At 36.7% G+C, this 21,329-nt stretch overlaps 1 protein-coding gene and 1 non-coding gene across 2 annotated transcripts; one reads left to right on the plus strand and one right to left on the minus strand.

Moving 5' to 3' along the window:
* Positions 1-969: 969 nt before the first annotated feature.
* On the plus strand, positions 970-3,983 carry LOC104589880 (protein IQ-DOMAIN 11-like). The gene is made up of 6 exons (XM_010248328.3): positions 970-1,326; positions 1,712-1,873; positions 1,963-2,259; positions 2,412-2,636; positions 2,786-2,926; positions 3,004-3,983. The coding sequence occupies exons 2-6, from the start codon at positions 1,799-1,801 to the stop codon at positions 3,613-3,615; spliced, it is 1,350 nt and encodes a 449-aa protein (XP_010246630.1). The 5' UTR covers positions 970-1,326; positions 1,712-1,798; the 3' UTR covers positions 3,616-3,983.
* A 9,044-nt stretch (positions 3,984-13,027) lies between these two features.
* TRNAN-GUU (transfer RNA asparagine (anticodon GUU)) lies at positions 13,028-13,101 on the minus strand. The gene has a single exon. It is a non-coding gene; the product is annotated as a tRNA-Asn (tRNA).
* Between the last annotated feature and the right edge of the window lie 8,228 nt (positions 13,102-21,329).

Consider the following 21,329-nt stretch of genomic DNA (forward strand, 5'->3'; position numbering starts at 1 on the left):
TTGGGTCGATTTAGGGACTGGTTTCCGGGTCGAACAGTCCGAAAAATAGTCAAAATTGTTATCTGGGTTGATGATTCAATGATTTGACCACCTGGGTCAGCGGTTCACTAGCCAAATCAATATTTTTTTGATTAAAAAACAGTCTTTAGATAAAATGGAACTGATCAGATGATCAATTCCTAGTTTTCCAGCCCGACCATCTGTTCCTGTCCGATTTTGAAAACACTGTTATAGTGCTTCCATCTGATTATTTGTCATGTCAACCAAACAAAAACATATATAATTGACTTGTCAAGTGTTAATATTTATATACTCAGAGGCTCCAGACACATAATTTGGTTGGCCCCAGCAAAGACATGGCCTAGACCAAAAAACAGTAAGAAGGGTTATTTCCCAAAGCGACGTTTTGTTTGGCAGAAGACAAGAGGGAGAATATTCTTAAACACAGCCTAAATTTTTCTTGAGAGCTTTGAATTTATGTGAAGAGAAAAGAAATCTAGAAGTATGAAATCCTACTTAGAGCTGATGAGTTTTCGTAAATTAATCCATGGACCCACTCAGTTTATGGGTTTAATAATCCCATGACAAAGCCTCCTCCTCCACATAATTTAGTATGCAACTAAATTAATATTTAATTATTGATTTATCTTTTGTGTTCTGTTCTGCCTTTAGGATTCCACGGAAACACAGGTGGACTGTAGATTTTATCCCCAGTTGGTGAATGGCTGAATGGTGAGTCGGTGACTTAAAATTTCTCAGAGAGAGAGAGAGAGGTTGATAAATTGATATCATGATATGGCTCTATCTATCAAGTTCCAATGTCAACAGTTGACATGTATGTATGAGTATGATGGTGAAGCAGTATTATCCATGATGGATCACTTTCGAAAGCTAAAGAGGGGTAATACAGTCATTTCGATCTTGGAATTAAAGATATCAGTGACAGTTAAGAGGAAGGAAAGCGAGAGTAGGAGAAGAGCAAGGAGCACTAGAAGTTAAAATAGACCTTGTCACAGTCTTAAGAAAGTAGCTGCACTACTACAATACTGCATCATTGAAGAGAAACGGGTCTGGCTTTTTCCCGACAGTTCTCGTCTTCAGGCCCACATTTGAGGTAGCTGAGTTCATCCTTCAAAAGAAGATAGAAAAAGTAAGGAAAATTAAGCAGCGAATAGGAAACCCACCTCGATTATTATCCAATGATGATTACTTCTGCAGGCTTTGGGTGTTTCTCCAGATCACAGAGTTGAGGAATTCCCAGTTGGGAATTGGAGTGGTTCCGGGAGTTGGGTCTGTTACAATCCATTTCTGGTGCAGTTTCTTCAGGTACAATCATGGGATTTCTCTGGATTTAACGTTGTTCTTTCTGGGTTTTGTGTTGGGCATGAATCTGTGGATCTAGGAATTCAGCTGCTTGATGCCATTCTTCTGGTTTGATTCACTAATCTTGTATGCTTCGTTTAAGTGGGTAAAAGAGTTCCTCGGATTTGATGCACAAACTTCGGGCTACAAAATTTAATTTCGATGGCTCTGTTTCTTTCTTTTATCTATTTATTTTGTTTCTAGATCTGATTCTGGTCTTCTAATTGCATTAGATTTTCTGTCTTAATTTCGATGGCTCTGTGAATTTGGTCTAGTTATTGTGAATATGAGTCATCGGGTTCTGATTGTTTTGTTATCTTTTAAAATTGATATGTTTGAACGGTTTCAGAGAGGGTTTGCTAGATACCATTATATCTGCCCATCTTTCACGTTCTCTCTGTAATGGTATGATGTGATGTGATGTGATGGTTCTTCAATGGCAAAGAAGAGGTGCTGCTTTAATCTGGTGAGAAGACTCTTTATTTCAGAATCCAAGACTGAACCAGAGAAGGTACATGTATTTTGGGTTTCATTGATTGTGCAAATTCAATTTCAACCAAAGAAATTTATTTGACTGTTAATGCTTGTAACCATTCTCAGGAGGAGAAGAGGTGGAGATGGTGCTTTGGAAAGTTTAAGGTGAAGCGCCTTCATGTACTTGAAGAAGCATCAACATCAAAGGAGAAGACACCAAGTGAGGTAGAACAAGAGCAGAGCAAGCATGCAGTGACTGTTGCAATTGCAACTGCAGCAGCTGCTGAGGCTGCAGTTGCAGCAGCTCAGGCTGCTGCTGAGGTTGTACGTCTCAGGGGAACCCCTCAATCACATAATCTATGTGAGGGGAGAAGCCAAGAATGGGCTGCTATTAAAATTCAAACTGCATTCCGTGGTTACCTTGTAAGCTTATTGAACTCATGTTAGAGTAATTCATAAACTGACATATTCTATGTACTATGTATAGATACAAAAGTAATGCCTAATCTTATGTTGGTCTTTCCAACTCTGCCTACTGCATTCTATCTATGAATTCATTTTGGCAAGTATTACAGGCAAGGAAAGCATTGCGTGCATTGAAGGCACTTGTGAGGCTCCAAGCCATTGTTCGAGGTCGAGCTGTGAGACGCCAAGCAATGACCACTTTAAAGAATTTGCAGTCCCTTGTAAAGATCCAATCACAGGTGTGTGCAAAGAGACTTGGAATGGAGGATAATTTGACAGAAGAGAAGAAAGAGTTGATGGTGCCAAATAAGGAATCAGAAGACATTGAAACAAGGGTATGTGGGGGTGGGATATTACTGTTTCATGCATTTCAGTGAGATGAGTTCCAGTTATATTGAACCTTGTCTATTGGGCATTGAAAGATGAGATGTCTATGTTAAAAATTTGATTATGCCTCTGTATTTTTGGTTGCTTAAAATTGTAGTTGGAGCAGCTCAAACTGGAAAGTCAGAGAAGATGGGATGACAGCTTGCTTTCTAAGGAAGAAACTAATGCTGTGTTGCTAAGCAAGCAAGAAGCCATGATCAAGAGAGAACGTATAAAAAGATACTCATACAGCTATCGGGTATGCCTGTGTTGCTTTGTTTCCTTCAAATTATCTAGCCTTATTTAGAATTTTGACATTGAGTGAATATTCCTCAGGAGAGGAGACGAACAGAACTCGAACCAAATAATGTAGATGGTGTGTTCAGTGATTGGTTGGAACAATGGGTGGATGCCCAAGCATGGAAAAGGAAACAACTAGAGAATTTTGACCGAGTCGCCTATTTAGATGCAATCGACAGAGAAATTGAGGGAGGAAAACTGCTTAGATCAAGAGAGCTGCAAAAGTATGAACAATTAGAAGGATTTAACTCCCCAATGTTGCTCCCAAGGAGATCATTTCATCAATCAAAAAGGAGCTGTGTAGAAAATGATCCTTGTTCTGGCTTTCCTTCTCTTCCAAGTTACATGGCTGCAACCGAATCTGCCAAAGCGAAGGTGAGGTCAATTAGCACACCAAAGCAAAGGCTGGGAGCTGCAGATCCTTACTCTGATCATGGTTCACCATCTAAGCATGGATTTTCCTTTTGTTCTTCAAATGGCAGTAGTGCAACTTGTACCAATAGGACTACCAAGCCAAGTTGTCAACAGAGGTCTCCACGCATTAAAGGTATACCAGTTCCAATAAAATCATACCAGCCAGCCAAAGACCTCAGCCTTGATTCTTTATTCTCATTGCCAAATTGGGACCAACACAAAGCATTTCGCTGACTTTCTTCCAAGTAACCATGTCTCATTGATTGTTGGATTGTTTACCAAATCCAATACTATAATCCAGAAGCTTCAAGTTCAATACATTATGGTTTCAGAAATGATATCTTAGAAAGGACCTTATAGATATCCTTAAAACTTGAGTGAAGCAGAATCTCTTATTGGTTCAGTGAAGAGGGACTTGTGAATATCTTATTATTTGTTGGTCCTTGAAAAATTTATGAGGAAATTTAATTTCTGATAGGGTCTTTTCTGTTTCATTTTATTTTATATTTTTCTAGGGGAAGGTTAATTGGCTTGTGTTCATTTAGTGGTGTAAATTGCAGATTGCTGAAAATTCTTTGCAGAAGGTTTGGCGGGTTCTTTGCCTTTGTGTGTACTGTGTAGAAGGCATGGTTGGCCTTAAATGAAACACTATAATATGTTAGTCCTAAAAAAGAATGGTTCATGCAGAAGAACATTATAACACAAAAAAAAATAAAATAAAAAATACAACACCAATTCAAATGATGCCATACAAACAAATTTCTGGTTCCCCGGCCATACTCCATCTTTAAAATACCAATATTCAGAAGAACATTATGACACAAAGAAGTGCTTTAGTTCAAATGAAACCATACAAACAAATTTCAGGTTCCCATACTCCAAACTTAAAATATCAACAATTCAGAAGAACAATATTATGACACCAAGTCTCAATCAAGTAATGCATGGAACTCCATCTCAAATTATAATTATTAACTAATCCAATTTACCCTTCCCAACGTACCCTAGATAGCTAGGACCAACATTGGATAATGGCCTATAACTAATCCTACTTTGCATTTATTTCTGCTTCTATCCATATTTATAAAATTCCAAAGTAAACTAGAGGTATAAAATCTGCAAACTGGACCAGAAAAAAAGCCAAGATCAGAAACAAGATTCCCTTATAGGTCAATTGAATTGTTTTGTCAGAGAGTTTTCATAACTACCACTGGTCGGGATTTGGTACTTGGTACCTTACAAGAAATTCCTACCCTTACCCTTTGGTTATTAAATCATGTCTGGTCAAGCATTCTGGTGCAAAACTCTTTTACCCAAAACATCTATAACCAAATTTTTATGGGTATGTGATCATTTGCTGGAGATTTTGAATTCACCTTGCAAAGACCAACTTAAGCATTTGATTTGCTTTATTTTGTCATGGAGTTCACCATGTAATTTCTAGTAATATGGATCAAGCGTTGTGTCAAATCTGAAGCTCCTAAGGATCACTATTAGGCCTAGCTAGCTTGGATTGTCGGTGAGGTAGTTGATTTATTCAAGCCAACAAGCAAATTGGCTCTCACTTGTCATGTCGACATTGTACTCGAGGCAATATATGGAGGAAAATAGGTTTATAATCAGAATTTGTACGCAAAAAACATTATGATCAGATTGTCAGAGTCCGGACTCCACCTGAAACGTGTGGACTCCATCCAGTTTTGAGGATTCACATCAAGCCTGGGGATTCCACTACAGGGACCCTGACGCATGCATGGTTGCAGGGTGGACTCCACTCTAGAATCTGCTCCAAACTTGCAAATTCCAGACCACAAACTCTGAGTCCCAGTAGGTTTTGTACCAAGTTTGGTGCTTGGTACTAGTCCTTCTTGCACAAGAAGAGAAAGAGAATAAGGGTTGGGCTAGAAGAGAAAAAATCACTCACTTTAGCCGACCCACTTTATATTTATAATGAATAAGTTGAGTTACAAAAGACAGTACTGTTGACTCTAACAGGCTTCGCCTTAAGAGTCCAAATTTGAGTAATTTAGATTGAGGCGTTGGCAAGCCCAACAATTAATATGCTGTGATCAGTTTCTTTTTTCTTTTTTCAATCTTTTATAGTTTCTACCTTTAACATTTTAACTGAACAGGCTTATCCATCTAATTAGTTGTATTTGGGTTGAAGAATTTGAGAGTTGGCTTCTCATAATTCAAGTCTTTTTTGTTACCAGCCAAAATTTGATCCAACTTGATTCCACTACTTGAAACGCCTTAGCTTACTTGATGAATGAGCACCCCAGTTGGATTGTGTTTGTGTAGTTCGTTTTAAGCTTGGATAGTTGGATTGATCCTCAACGCTAGCCAATACCTAAGTTATTTACAGCAGTGCTTAAGATAGTGAAAGAACAAAAGAAAAAGGATACAGCAAAAGTTGGAAGAGGAGGTCACCTCCAGTGAATTGGGATCTGCTTCTCACAAAGAGTGTCTCATACCGACCTTACAACCACATCCCATCTTGTATTGGAAATATCTCCCATGAATAATAAATACAAATACTGGAGACGTTCCCGATGTATGGTCAGGACAGGCTGTGAGGTCAGTGTGACGCGCGCTCTGTGAGGAGCAGATCCGGACTCACCTCCAGTTGGTTAGGGTGCCTTGATCACTTCCCAATCGTTGTGGTACGTTCAGATCAGTTCTCAGAGTCCTTTGATACACTCCGGATCCTTTGGTTATCCACTAGTGGCTTAATTGCTGGATCCCTCGTAGAAACACGCTTTCAAGCATACGTACATACTGCATGTAAATAGCATACACAAGTAAGAATTGAGATCTCCTCCCAACACAAACCGTCCCAACACTCTTTCAATATGATCTGTGTTGGCAAATCTCAACATAAGTAGGACCGTCATGTAGACTGGTAAAAAGTTGATCCAACCCAACTCGAAAAAACAGGGTTAGGGTCTCATATTTAGCTACCCGAACGTGAAAACGATCCAACCCAACCCGACCTAAAAAAACTGGGTTGGGTCATGGGTCAGCCCGCAGACCCGATTGTCAAGTCTAATTAGGATTATTTATGCATTGTTAGAAGTTTCCATTTTTTACATTTTACTGTTTACTCTTTAAATTGTTAAGTGTTTAAGTTTTTTATTTTATATTTGAAAATTTAAGGTTAATTCTTTTAATTTTGACATTAAATGTAATTTTTCTTTATTTTTTTTAATTTTAATTATGTTTTGGGATGACTCGAATTGACCCATGGGTCAACCCTAACCCGAACATTTAGGGTTAGGGTCTAGCATTTGGCAACTCAACCCAACCCGAATCCGACCCACCCAACCCAATTGCCAGGTCTACCGTCATGTATGAGATGTGTAGACACAGATCATATGTTGGAATGATTTTTTGTAAGGTGAAATCCTATTGCGGATCCAAGAATGGTTCCTAGGAATGCAAGTCGAGTATCCGATTTGAACAAGTCTCACAGCATCGGATCAGGTCCATTCAAATTTTATCAAATACCAAGTCCAAGCCCACTCAAATTCCACCCTTAAATGACCTAGTTAATAAAGTAACCAACAGATCCTAACCCCCTTGAATCGAATCAAGAAATATGCGAATTTAAATCTAATTAGAAAGTTTGATATTCAGAATTTGATTTCATATCCGCTGGATATTGAAAATCAATGTTCAACTCAAATTCAATTAAATATTCAAATATTTGGTTCGATTCGAATTCGGTTGATTAATTATTTTAGGAAATTAATAAATATATAAAATAAATCTTTTATTTATATAGTTTAAATATTATATATAAATTTATAAAATATTTGATTATTTTATATATTATATAAGAATTAAATAATCAGTCGATTTTGATATTTATCTAATCGAATTATGTCATATCCAAATTTGGCCAATTATGATATTCAAATTATATGAATTTAATTTGATTATGTTGAATCTTAAATTCAAAACTAGATTTTTGAATCTTGTTGACACCTCTAGCCTCTATGAGGCTCTTGAGAAAGTGGGTTCTCTGTGGAAGTTTTAGGCGAAAGTGGATTCTCAAATGCAAGTGATTTTTCATTATTAATAACTAGTGGCACAACTTAAGTGGCATTTGGTAAATCTGAAGTCTGAAGTCTAAAAATAAAAAAATCTTTGAAAAAAACTCTTAAAGTATTTAGAGAAAAATTTACTTTTATGCTTTTACAAACATTTGAATACAGTGGGGTTGTTCAGTAATCTGACACCTGAGAAATTTATATATCTACCTCTTAAAGTCATTATTTAAATGAAAGTAAATGAAAAGGAATAAAGTAATAGGATATTATAAAATATTACAAAAATAATACAAAATACAAAATATGATAAAAATCAATAAAAATAAAAAATAATATAAAAATGACAAAATAGTAAAAATTATTATAAATATAACCAAATATAGAAAAATGAAACAATAAAGGTTATGAGGGGTAATTTGGCCAACTAATCACGATGAGGCGCATGGTGAATCTGAACCGCCTAAAGACACCTCAACGCCATGTGGGGGTAAGTTGGATCGAGTCAAGTCAGCCTAAACCGGCTAACTTGACCTACATTTCGACCTAGGGAAGACCAATAGGTCACCCCTCAGCTAAGTGGAGCATATCACTTTGGGAGAACAAGCTGAGGATTTCGGGTGTTGGCTTAACCTCCCTGACCTGGGCAGCCAATGACTAGAATAGCCAACTAACCTCCGGGGTACCGACCTACGTGGTGGGTTGTCTTTATCTGATTAGCACACCTATTAGTTCTGAAATCGATGGCGATACGTCACCCACCTGGCAAGGATGACCTCGATCCCCAAAAGATTCAAAGAGATTGGACGAGGATTATCGCCAAGACCGGTGCAATGTGCTTTGAGGATAACGGGTTGATAAGGCCTATTGCTCCTAGATATCCCAAGTATGTCTCTTGGACCCTAAGGCCTATAAATAGGCACCTTCATGCCTTCACAAGGTATGTGCAATTAAGTGTAATCAAGCTCTTGCTCTCACTCTCCTTTTGTGCTTTTTGCTTTCTAAACAACTCTTGTTAGCGAAAAAATATTAATGTAAAAAGAAATAATATAGTAAAAAGTATTATAATTATAATAGTAATGTAAAAAAGACAATAATGATGTAATAAAAAACTAATAAATATAAAGAAATCATGTAATAGTATTAAAAATAACATAAAATGAAAATAAAATATACTAAATAGACATAAATATTAAAAACTATCAAAAAGGTAAAACAATAAAAATAAATATAAATATAATAAAGGCGTAAAAAATAAGAGATTTATAAAATAATAGTAATAACCTACCTCTACTTCTTTTTTCAAGCTTAAACACTAATGAAATTCGCCGATCGTAGATTTGTAATTCAGGTCATGTTGGACTTGGATTTTTAGGCCTGCGGGCAGGCATGACACGTCATGACAAATTAGATCACGCTAGCACGGGCACATGGCGTGGCATGGACCATATATATATATATATATGTATATGTGTATGTAATAATAATTATATATAAAAATATATAATATACATAATAATATTTTTAATTTCATTTTATTATTTCATTTATAAACAACTGTATACATCAAAATTCATATAAAATAAAATTTTAATTTTTCAATTTTTTGTCTATTTTGTGAACTTATTTTAAAATTTTCATTTTTTTTTCAAAATTAAAAAAAAAAAATATGCCTCTCATGGCTTGGCCCAAGGCCAAGCCGATGGCATAGCCAGCCTAGGCCCGCCAGGGCTCATACTATGGTCATGTCCTGTTAGCTTAACACGATCTGATTTATACCTCTGATCTACCGTATTCAATAATGGAATAGCAATAGTCAAAGTGCATAAAGGGTTTTAAGGGTTTTAAGGTTGGGATGAGAGAACACAAGAGTAGTTTTGAAATGTTTGAATTTTTGAAGGAAACAATACAGGAAAAAATATTTAATGCGCTAGCTGAGAATGCACTCGGAAATAGCTTGCCATCTAAAAATTCAAAGCTACATTGGCGGCATTCGGAGATGCAACCGAATGAATGATCAATGAGCGCTGAAAAAGCAAGTTTTTCAGTGTTTGGTGGTCAATTCAGCACTACCGAACACCGTCTTAGCCAACACTAGGTTGGATTGGATTGGAATGAAGGTTGAATCAGGGTTTGGATTTAAAAGTTTGCACCTGATTCGACTTTGCTAAGGTTAGGGTTGACCATGATTTTCAAAATCGGACCGGACCGGACGGTCGGACCGAAAAACCCGATAACCGGTCAGGACCGTGGGTCCGGTTATACTATAAACTGACAATTCTTTAAAAACCGTTGAAAAAGTTAGAAAACCGCTGACCCGTGCAGTCGAACCGCTAAACCGTTCAACCTGAGCAGCAGTTTGCAGGTTATATTTTTTATTTTCGTTGATTTAAATAAAATAAAAAAACAAAAAATAAAATGACTCCTATAACCCTGACCCCAAATATTACGAATGCTCGGGGTTAGAACGACCACACCACCATTATCGGCGGTGACCATCTTTGTTGCTGGTGCCATGGCGGGGGCAGTGGTAGCCAAGCTTGAGCATGTCAAGGAATTCATAGCTCAAAAACGCAGAAAATTTGCAGCCCCAATTAGCCCAGAAGCTGCCGCAGTGCGAACCTATTTCACTTAGCCTGCCTCTCCCATGACTTTCCGGACCAACCAACTTGGATCTGCCCTCGCAAGTCTCTCTGCAGAATATGCAAAATCGAGCAATGGATCTTAGAAGCTTTGAACGGTACGTCTCTTTCTGCACTGGCATTTGAGTTGTCTCCCCTCCTCTTTCAATCGACACACTCGACGTAGATAGCTCTGGTGGCCCGGGCTTCTACCTCTATCAAGCGGCGACAGCCCCTACCCTCCCCTACCACGCTTCCCCAAGAACCCATTTTTCAGGATTCGGCGGGGTTATCTTATGCTCTCACTGTCTGGGCCATAATCTTTCTGAGCCTCTTGCAAAGACCTTTGGTGTTTGGGACCTTATTGACAGTGGTGGCATTTTCAAAACTGGATATATTCTGGTTCTTCCGATGATACAAATTACAAGCTTAACTGATTTTCTATTGCTTCCTGACTTCTTGTCACTGCCCCGTTGGTTGCCAATTTAATTAAGCGCTTAGTCCTGTCCTTGGCATTAGAATCTTTGTCATCGTGACCATTGTTGAGCTCATCCGCACACATGCTGTGATTCACCTTCTTTTGTCACTTGGCATTGGATTACCTCTAGTTCTTTTTCATGCAGTCTTTGGAGTTAGAGATGATGATGAGGATTTCCAGAGTAAAGCTAATTGAATTCAGTCTCAGATTCTTAATTTATGGATACAAGAAGATCTAGTGTTCTACTAAGGCCCTTCAACAATGTCATAGTTATCTAATAATCTGTTGGTTTCCTTAATTGTTAATTATTTAGATAGTTTTATTTTTCTATATTTTTTTATTTATTTTTTGTGTTTTTTCTGTATTTTATTTTTATATTTTTTATGTATTTTGTACTGTATAACTTTTGTATTTAGATAGTTTTATTTTCTATACTTTTTCTGTTTTTATTTAATTTATGCTATTTTTTTATTATTTATAAATATATTTTTGTTTTTAATTTATTTATAATGTCCTGGGTCGAACTGTTCGACCTGAACGGTTGAATTGCTTAACCAAAAACTGGTCCCTTGACCGATTCTGTTTCCGATTCGTTTTTAAAAACCTTGTTGAAGCCTTGCAACCTGACCCAAGCTGAACCTGACATGTTATTGATATTTGATATATAAACATGTTTGTATAGTATGTCATGCTTGAATGGTGAATCTATGAATGTATATGCATGAAGTGTTTTAAGTTTAAAGGATAAGATTTTTTCTAGGGTTGTGGTTTCACTAAATTAGTTAAATATAGCATGTTATATACCTTGTTAAAAATGGGTAAACTGAATTTTTAGTAATTGGCTTAAATACACCCTTAGTTGATCAAGAGGACTTAAACATACCTTATGACCCTGTTGTCTTTCATTTCCTTTCAAATTTCAAACCAAAGACGTACTCTAATTTGCTTTCTAAACCAAAAGAGGAAAAACAAGTAATTCACCTAGTGATTCACCCCATGAGACTGAGTCTGACAAAGGATACCTAAACATGAAACTATAAGGATATAACTATTGATTGGCAAATTAACGTGAAATGGTTGTAACATCTCCTTGGTTAGGTAGGAATGTCTTTTGATGAACTTCCCATCTGAAATCAGTTGAATGTAAAGGTTGTCTTTTTGTTCAAGGAAGATGCTTTCACCCAGAACCTATATGGTATATTTAAGTATATTTTAAAAACTTAGTGTATCTTTAAATTAATTTTTGAAAACTTAGGGTATCTTTAAGTTTTTTACCCTTGAAAATTTAATTGCCACATAAAAAAATGCCCTTAATTGTTTTTTAAATTTTCAAAATATGCATCCAAGCCTCACACATAATTTGACACTACATCTCGCCACTGGGACTAGGGGTGATCATGGGCCGGGCTTTGCCTTCATAACAACGGGCTTAGCTAGGCCGGGGCCCAGCCCAGCCTGCATTATGGGCCTAAAAATATAAGCCCGAGACCGGCCCTATATGGGTCCAGGCTGGGTTGGGCCAAGATTCCGGGCCTAATTATTGTATTTCAGTTCCAAAATTAAACAATTGTACTGTTTTTCACTTATTGTCGTGGAGATTACAGTAACCTATATGAAACTTTAAACTTAATATCAAGATAAAAGCTTCTAATATAAAAGATTAAATAATTATACCTTGTAATTTATAAGTTTCAATTGGTCATTAGTATGCTAAAAATGATAATTTTAACAAACCAATTCTTCTATCAACAAAAAATCAACCTAGAACCTATAATATCTATAAAAAAATAACTATCCCATTGTCTTGTAATATCTACAAAATAACTTTAAACATCTTTATAAGGGGCTTCATCTTCCATTCAACTCCTACAAATAAAAAGTGAAATAAAAAATATATTAGCAAACTAGAAAAAATAGTTCAAATTAATGTAAATAAATAAGTAATAAAATATTGAAAATGGTTTCAATTTTACCCAAAACTTGCAACCACTCTAAACTTCAGATTTATCTTCATCAGTGGAGTTTTCATCACTAGAAGATTCGTCTTTTGGTGAGAGAGAGAGAGAGATTGGGTGCGGCGATGGTTTTGTGGAATTGTTGAGAGAGAGAGAGTCAAGAAGATTAGGGTTTAGTAATTTCTATATTTTATTAAATACTAGATTAGAATTTGGTAAGATTTAAGATCGTAGGATTAAAATCTTTAATCTCCTACAAATCTCTATTAATCTCTATTTAATATATAAAACATCAATTATCAAATATTTTTAAATAACATATATACATAAAGATTCAGACTGGGCCAGGCCTAAAAAATTAGGCCTAACCCCTATCCTAAATTTTGTGGGCTTGATGTGGGCCCGGGCCTACATCGAGCCTTAACAAAAAACCTAGGCCCAAGCCCGGCATTTTAAAATCACAGATAGGTACCTGAACTCTCAAAACCTAAGTACCCTGAACTTTCAATTTACTCTTATTTTCATTAAAACAAAAGCTTCATTCGCTAGAAGAAGGGTTTGAACCTTCGACCTTGCGGTTAACAGCCACACGCTCTAACCAACTGAGCTACTCCAGCTGTGTTGCGCTTTAGCTCTCAAAATGTTTTTTTCTTCTTTGCTTCTGCCAGTCCCCATAACGAGCCGACGAACTTGTTCCCAGTTTATTTGGTAAATCATACTGAAAAAGCCTATCTAAAACTTGCCTATAAAGGGACGAACTTGTTCATAGATAAATGAGGCATAACTCAGTAATTCAAGGTCTGGTTTGTCATGAGAGTCCTTATCATATTCCATCCATGTCAGTTTTGTTTAGCTTTTATTTTTTTAATCAGTTGAGAATTAAAAAGTTTCATACATCAGCGGAGATCGATGTTCATGCTGCTGGTACTCCAGCTCCCAATGAAACTGAAAGAACTAGATCTACTTCCTGGGCAAAATTGCTCAGAATCACGCCGATATTAACCCTGCAGAAGCCAATGTTGAGTGATATTCAATGGTCATTGAAACTTTAGACTGTCCAAATTAAAAACCCATAAACTACTCCATTATGGCTAAGCAGGATATGAGGATGGGACTTGGAGAGAAAAAAAGTCATGGTTTTTAAAATCGATTCGGAGACCGAACCGATTAGGGGTTCGGTTTTTAGGTCAAACGGTTCAATTGTTCGAACCGAATATTCGGACCATTCTGACAAAAAATAAAAAAATTTTAAAAAATAAAAAATAATTAAAATCGTTCGAACGATTCAAACAATTAACCATCCGAGTCAGAAGTTTACTGACCAAAATCAACGGTTTTAAGGGAAAATCTGATTTTTGGGAAAAACAAAAATCTGACCGATTCCCGGTTTTTCCGATCCAACCATCCGGTTTTGAAAACCATGGTCAATGGAACTACGCTGAAATGATACTCTAAAGATGTTCGGATGAAAGGGTGCAAAATGTATAAAAAATGAAAGGGTGCAATTAACTAATTGAGAAAGGATGAACAATGTTTAAAAGAAACAAAGCTCACAAATAAATAAGGTGAGGATAGTGGGGTTAGGATTGCTAATGGAGATGGTGACTAATAAAAAAAAGGCAATCTCGAAGGTTGAAGGTTAACTTCAAATCAAAAGCAAACAAGGCGTGATTCAAATCAAATGCAAACAATAACATGATTCTATGCAACAGAATTAATTACCACACTGGGTGTGATATGTAGCTCTAAATGGAGAAAATATTGTTGGATGACTGTGATTTCTGCTGCCACATATTGACTTGAAGAGTGATTGATATTTGATAACTTCTACATTAGATGTAAGCATGACCTAGGGGTTCTTTGACCGTAATACCGGAATCGGGGACTCTAGGGATGTTGGAGAGTGAGTGGGGAAGGCCTTGGATGTGATGGATGAAGGTTAGGGAAGCTTGTGGCTGCTTGGAATATGAAGGGGGTAGGGGTGTCAATGGTTCGGTTAATCGAACTATTGGCATATTTTGCAAACCGAACCGGTGGTACTGGTTTTTCCATTTCTCCAAACCGAAACCAAACCAGTACCACTAGTTAATCGGTCCGCCGGTTTCAGTTTTTGACTGGTTCTGTTCTTTAGTTTTTCGGTTTTTTATATTTATAATATATATTATATAAATATATGTATAAATATTATATTATAAATAATAAATGATATATAATATATTATAAATATTTTAAAAATATATAATATATATAATATATTTATAAATAGATTATTATAAATATAATATAAGTATATATTTATATATATAATGAATATATATTTATATATAATATATAGAAAATATGTGACATATATTAAAAAATATATAAAATATACATATAAATATATATATTGGTCAGTTTGGTTAACCATTGGTTTTTTTGTAGGTTAACTGAAAACCGAACCGGTCCTTCGACTTTTCAAAAATTCCAAACTAAAACCAAATTAATCGGTTCAGTTAACTGCATTTTGCAATTCGATTTTCTCAGTTCGATTCATTTTTCAGTTTTTCATGCACACCCGTAGAAGGGGGTTTTCTATAGACTAATGGGAGTAGAGATCTCTCCCTAAACTAGATTGTGTGTCTTGAATGTGAGAGAGGGGGTATTTATAGATTTTTTGAGAAGGGAATGGAGGGCTGAGATAGGGAGCCTAGGAAGATCAGTGGATGAGGTTTAAAGGGTTTTTTGGAGGGAGATTGATTGAGAGAATGGGCTATCAAGACAACTTTAGAAGATGTCCTCTCAATCAATCAAGACAATGAGTAGAAGGTTTCACCAATTTACATGAATTAGACATTCCAAGTTTAGGTGATTGCCTTTATTGATTGGAGGCTCCTACTTGGTCAAATCTTGGATTTTAAGATGCTTTTAGAGGCCGCGATAAAGGTTTGGTTGTGGGACGCTTAGGTTCGAAGTTATAGTGAAGGGGATTCCAAGCGGAAGGCTCGAATTGAGTCTAGTGTCAGGTCTCAAGATGGAGGGGCTAACGGTGTCAGAATTGGACGATCTTGGTACTGTTGGATTTGAAATTTTGAGCTCTATCCATCTACAGGTTTGGATTTCAGATTTCATGTGGAATATGCTTCAGGGTAAAAAATGATCCCGATTGGACATTCTAAATCGATTCCGACTTCGGGTCCTGAGATGAAGGGGCAAACGATGTTGGATTTGGGTGATCTTGGAGTTATCGGATTTAGATGTTAGGGATCTACATAACTATGGTCTTGGATTTTGGATTTGATGTGAAATGAGGTTCAAGATCAAAATGACTTTGATCGAATGATCAAAATCGATTTTGGCTTTGGGTCTTAGGATGAAGGGGTAAACGGTGTTGGATTTGGGTGATCTTGATGTCGTTGGATTTGGATTTTTGGTCTCTAAGTACCTATGGTTTTGGATTTCTAATTTGATGTGAAATGAAGTTTAGGATCAAGATATCCTGATCGGATGATTAGAATCAATTTCGGCTTCAGGTGTTAAGATGAAGGGGTAAATGGTGTTGTATTTGGGTGATCTTGGTGTCATTGGATTTGTACTTTTGGGCTCTGAAAGAATGGTAGGATCCATCTAATGGACGCCATAAAGGTTGCGGAATGGGTGGGCGAATTTCAAAAATTTTCCTACCTTCTCCCAACTGGGAATCATATTCCCTAAATTTAGAATACAATATTCAAGGATCCTACTTGAACCATAATCAAACCAGATCTATACCAAAAGACAAATGGGAGGAATATACCTGATCCGGAGAAGCACTATCTCCCAAAGTTGGTGTTCACGCCCAAAGAATGCTCCAAGATCCGTTCCTGCTAAAGATGACACAGTTGTGGATGGAACAGAACCAGCAGGGTGCGTCCTACACACTGGATCCTTCACAAGAATCCTCTGGAAGTACTAAGCACCGAATCTTTTTCAGTTTTTCTTGCAAGACTGATGTCAAGAACAGATTTCTTGACTTTCCTTTTCTGCAAAGATCTAATCTTGCAAAGGCAGATGGCGGCGGCAGGAGGAGAACTCCAAAACCGAAAAAGGCTGAACTGCTTCTTCTTCTTTTCTGGAGTATATGAGATCTGATCTCAATTCGCAGGAACCTTTCTTGCAATTTTTCTTGGTTCGAAATCTGTTGTATTTCTCTCTCTATTGGGTAGTTTTTCTCCTCCTTTTTTCTTGATTAAGAAACCTCCTAAATCAAGAGTCATCCCAATCCAAATCAGTATTTGGATAGGGGATTATCTTAATCCTATCTGTAGATAGAGTTAGGTTACTCCTGATCTTATCAGGAGGTTACCAGATTCAAATCTAATTTGAATTTGGTCTCTAAGAGTGGATAAGGCTAAAGGCCCAATCCTTTTACTAACTTCAATCTCAAATTCGCCCCATGGATGGGTGATCATATCAGCCCACCTCGAAATGGGCTTTTGGCCCATTAAGTGTTCAGTGTCTAATTACTTTCCAATCTGCTACCCAGTTGGGCTTTTTTGTATGGGGTGAGACCCAAGCATTGATCTACACACCAGCCACATGGGTTTGGCCTAGCCTTTAATACAAGGCCCAGCCGAATTCACTGAAAACTCAATGAACCCCTTGAGTCCATCATATGGACCCTATGGGCCCAACACTTACATTAAGTGGTCCCTGGGCCAAGCCATCTTATAAAAACCCAGGGACTGTGGGCAGGTGCAAGATTAGCCCATCAGGTATTATCCTAAATGGTCTTACACTTAACCTCTTAGCCTTTAATGATCAAGCACTGCCCGACAAGAGAGGACCTCTCCCTCGGCTGCAAGGAATAGTGCTGCACTCCCCTCTCACATGGATCCCAGGAATTAAAACTATTTGCAAACATTTTGAAACCGTAAATATAAATATAAGTATGTTAATTTTGCAAAACAAAATTCCAACGATTGAAATCAACTACCGGCAGTTTGGTTTCCATCAGAGAGAGTGCATTCCCGATCATTACCCTTTGTCCGACAAAGTGGCTGATTCTGTCACTATGATCACCCACTCAGATGAATTCTCAAACTGCCCCAACATACCCAGGTTTTGATCCCCGCTAAGGATCTCACTGATTGGCATATCAAAGGCAGCCTGATCCAGCACCTAGTGAAGTGTCATAATCGAGTCTAGGGGTCAGGTGTAACTTTCTAGTTTTGCCCATCTATCTCCAAGGTCCAGGGCAAGACTGGAAATCTGGTCCGGTTCAAGGATTCAAGTAATCCCATACTGCATGTGCCTCGGGTCTTACCCTGGTGGCTGAGACAGGCCATCCCAACATTTGGTGGCATACCAGCATCAGCCTTGGCAGGATAAATCTCCCCAGACTTATCCAACGGCTGTGAACATTTAAAACTAACATGAATCTCTATAAATGTCCAGTTTTAGGGTTTTACACAGAATTAAACCAAACAACATGAATCAAACATGCACTTTATTTATTTCCACTAAATAACAAGTACATCAAATCAGATTGAAGCTAAGGGCATACATAAACTGTCTAACAGGCTCTACATACCAGTGGTTTTGGATTTCTGATTTGGTATGAAATGAGGTTCAGGGTCAAAATGACTCTGATCAAATGATCGAAATCGGTTTTGGCTTTGGGTCTAAAGATGAAGGGGTAAACGACATCGAATTTGGGTGATCTTGGTGTTATCGTATTCAGATTTTTGGGCTCTATGTACCTATGGTCTTGGATCCTTGAGGCCCCAAATTTTATAAATTCCAAAAATACCCTTAGGTCGGCTAAGAGGTTAGCTAAAGCATGCTTAAAGCTCAAAGTGTTGTAGAAAGACTAAAGAGCACAAAAATGGGATGTCTACAAACTCGATCGGACGGTTAGAATTGGTTCCAACTTCGGGTCTTGTGGTAAAGTGGTAAACTATGTCATATTTGGGTGATCTTGTTGTTATTGGATTTGGAATTTTGTGCTCTATGCACCTATGATGTTTGGTTTCTAACTAGATGTGAGATGAGGTTCAAGATCAAAATGACCCTGATTAGACGATCAAAAGTGATTTTATCTTTGGGTCTTAAAATGAAGGGATAAGTGGTGTAGGATTTAGGTGATCATGGTGTCATTGGATTTAGAATTTTGGGTTCTTTCTATCTATGATGTTCGTTTTCTAACTTGATGTGAGATGAGATTCAGGATTAAAATGACTCCAATCGGACGATTGGAATCAGTTTTGCCTTTGGATCTTGTACACCATTCTAGACACTCTCTCGTACTCTCTCTCTTTCCCTCTCTCTCTCTCTCTCTCTTCTCTCTTGCTCCCTATAAACCCTAGTTCAAACTAGCAAATGAAGGTACTGTTCTTCTATCATTCTCTATTGTGCTTTTGAAAAAAAGAAAACATCATATTTAAATTGGTTCTCATGGCTACTCAAGTTCTAACTTGTTAGATATTGAATTCATTTGAGAAGTTGTTGTACGATTGTGAGCTCTAGGAAGCTCATATTTGGCTCAAAATTAAGGAGTTGCCACTCATTTTTTAGATGAAATGGGCCCTCATTTCAGATTTGAAAATTTGATTTATCTTCAAATTACTAACATCATTCTACATAAGAAAGGAACTTAATTGAGAGATTTTGGATTCAAATGATTGGGAGAGGAAAAGTTTAGACATCCCTCTCTTTACCCAATATGTGAACTGTTTAGGCTTAATTTCCAACAAAATAAAAGTAGAGAGATTGCTAGGAATTCCCAAATTCTTGTGGGAAATGCTTATAACCTTGTCAATGAGATTCTAACTAAATTTAATGGAAAAAGTGTTTGAACAAGCTCAAGAAACATTTGAAACTATTGAAGGCTTGGAGGATTTCTGTAAACCTCATATTTGAAACATAATAGGTGGATTTGAGGTTTAAGGCTCAAATAATCAAAGATTTCTCATGAATGGGCAGATCTGAAGTGGCAATTTAATCTCGTTGGTTGAAATGAAACCTTTCTAGTTTAATGGTCAAATGAGTGAATTAGGATATGAAAATTGGCGTATTGGTGTTTTTTGGGTCTCTGGTAGTAGTGGTGAGGTTTGATTGGTCAAATAAGGCTAGAATGATAAAGATTCATGGTTGATAATCTCTAATCAATGAGATTTACTGAAACAAAATCTTTACTTTATGGTGTGTTAAACAAGGGAATTTTGGAATGAAATTTGGTGGATAGACATTTTTAGATGTCTTGACTTTAACAAAAGTGATGGATATTTGACCAAAGGTGTGGATTGAAAGATTTGGTTTGGGTCCAGGTTTTAGCCTATAGTTTATTAATCAATGAGGAGGCTTGAAACAAAATCACATTTATTAAACAGTTAAATGAAGGAGTTCGGTGTGTGGGCATGTTAAACAAGGGAATTTTGAGTTAAGAATTGGTGTATGGGCATGGATTTAAAAAAGGAGTGGGGTGGAAGGTTCAGATTTTATAAAGAATTTGTTGATCTTGGTTGTTAAGTTATATAATTGTTTAGGGTCGTGAAATTTAATGTGCAACTAAGCTTTAGTTTCCTAAGCCTACGGATCGTGTCTAATCAGATGTTAGATGTTGATTTTAGTATTCTCATCTAACATGTGGGTTATGCTAGAAGAGGGAGTTTTGAGTTTTGATAAGTTTGATGTTGATCTGGTTATGTTTTAAGTTTTAGGGTCTAAAAGGAGGATATGAATAGGTGGGGTAAAGGAATTGAGTAAAAATTGGGCACTGATGAGGATCGACCTCTAGATACAACTGTACCATCTTTAGTTAGGAGGTTAATTTGGGTTTGGATTTTGGGCGTGAACTACCACTCCGGGAGTTGCAATTTGTGGACTAGATATCAAGTACACTGAATTTAATTTCTGTTTCAAATATGGCTCAGTTTAATGCTAGGTCGGTCCAATATTGGCATGAAACAATTGAATTTTCGTCCATTCCATAGAGCCATCAGAGCATTAGGTTCAATTCTAACATTGAACTTGAGCAGATTTGAACCTAAAGTCAAATTATCCAGAACTAGTCTAGCTGATTTTGACGTAGAAACTGTCTTTATTGAGAAATTGGTTATTAGACTTTGGCAAAAGATCTAAAGATTGTTTCATTTTTATTTTTTTTGCCATTATTTATAATAATTTTGTGGTAGAATCTTGGCTTGTTGGCTGGTGTCTTGTGGAGATCAAATTCTTTTATATTGGCAAGATTGATTCACATTATGCAATTTTAACTTTGAAATGCAATTTGTAATTAATTATTTGTATTTTTCTTAAAAAATTGTATTGGGTTCTTTTTCTGATGTAAGTACTAAAATAATTAGGGTTTCCCTAGCTTATTTACATATGAGAAATAATTGGAGATCGCAGACATGTGATGAATTCATGATCGGGGAACATAAAACAGTTTGATGACTAGTACCATTTTCTTGGATTGGATTTGAATCATCACACTCCTTGTGAAATATAATTTATTCGCATCTATTTGTGTGATTGAGTTCTGATGTTTTGATTGTGAATCTGGACTGTTAATATTCAGATCATCAAATATTGTAGTTGGTGCATGTCTTGGACACCAAATCCTAGGCTAAATTGACCTAGGTTTGGTCCAAATTATTAGGACAAACCCATGGTTATTTGGGGACTATTAACAACCTTTAGATCACTGATTAAGTGATCATTTTTAGTCTTGGGCCAAGGGTTTGATGGATCATTGTATGGACCAATTTGGCCCATGCTTGGAAAACCCAAATTAAGTTAGAATAAAACAATATAAGTCCATTCGGTTTAGACCGGTATATGGGCTGAACTACTTTTTGTAGTTAGTCCCATATACTAAATTGAA

This window comes from Nelumbo nucifera, chromosome 2 (assembly GCF_055504915.1).
Source record: "Nelumbo nucifera cultivar China Antique chromosome 2, China Antique-T2T, whole genome shotgun sequence".
In the NCBI taxonomy this organism is placed as follows: Eukaryota; Viridiplantae; Streptophyta; class Magnoliopsida; order Proteales; family Nelumbonaceae; genus Nelumbo; species Nelumbo nucifera.

What these genes read in the sequence shown, in the direction of transcription:
- LOC104589880 (XM_010248328.3), top strand. Translation starts at nt 1,799, where the DNA reads ATGGCAAAGAAGAGGTGCTGCTTTAATCTGGTGAGAAGACTCTTTATT. An exon ending in CCAAGACTGAACCAGAGAAG is followed by an intron (nt 1,874 to 1,962) that starts GTACATGTATTT and finishes AACCATTCTCAG; the next exon opens with GAGGAGAAGAGGTGGAGATG. An exon ending in CTGCATTCCGTGGTTACCTT is followed by an intron (nt 2,260 to 2,411) that starts GTAAGCTTATTG and finishes CAAGTATTACAG; the next exon opens with GCAAGGAAAGCATTGCGTGC.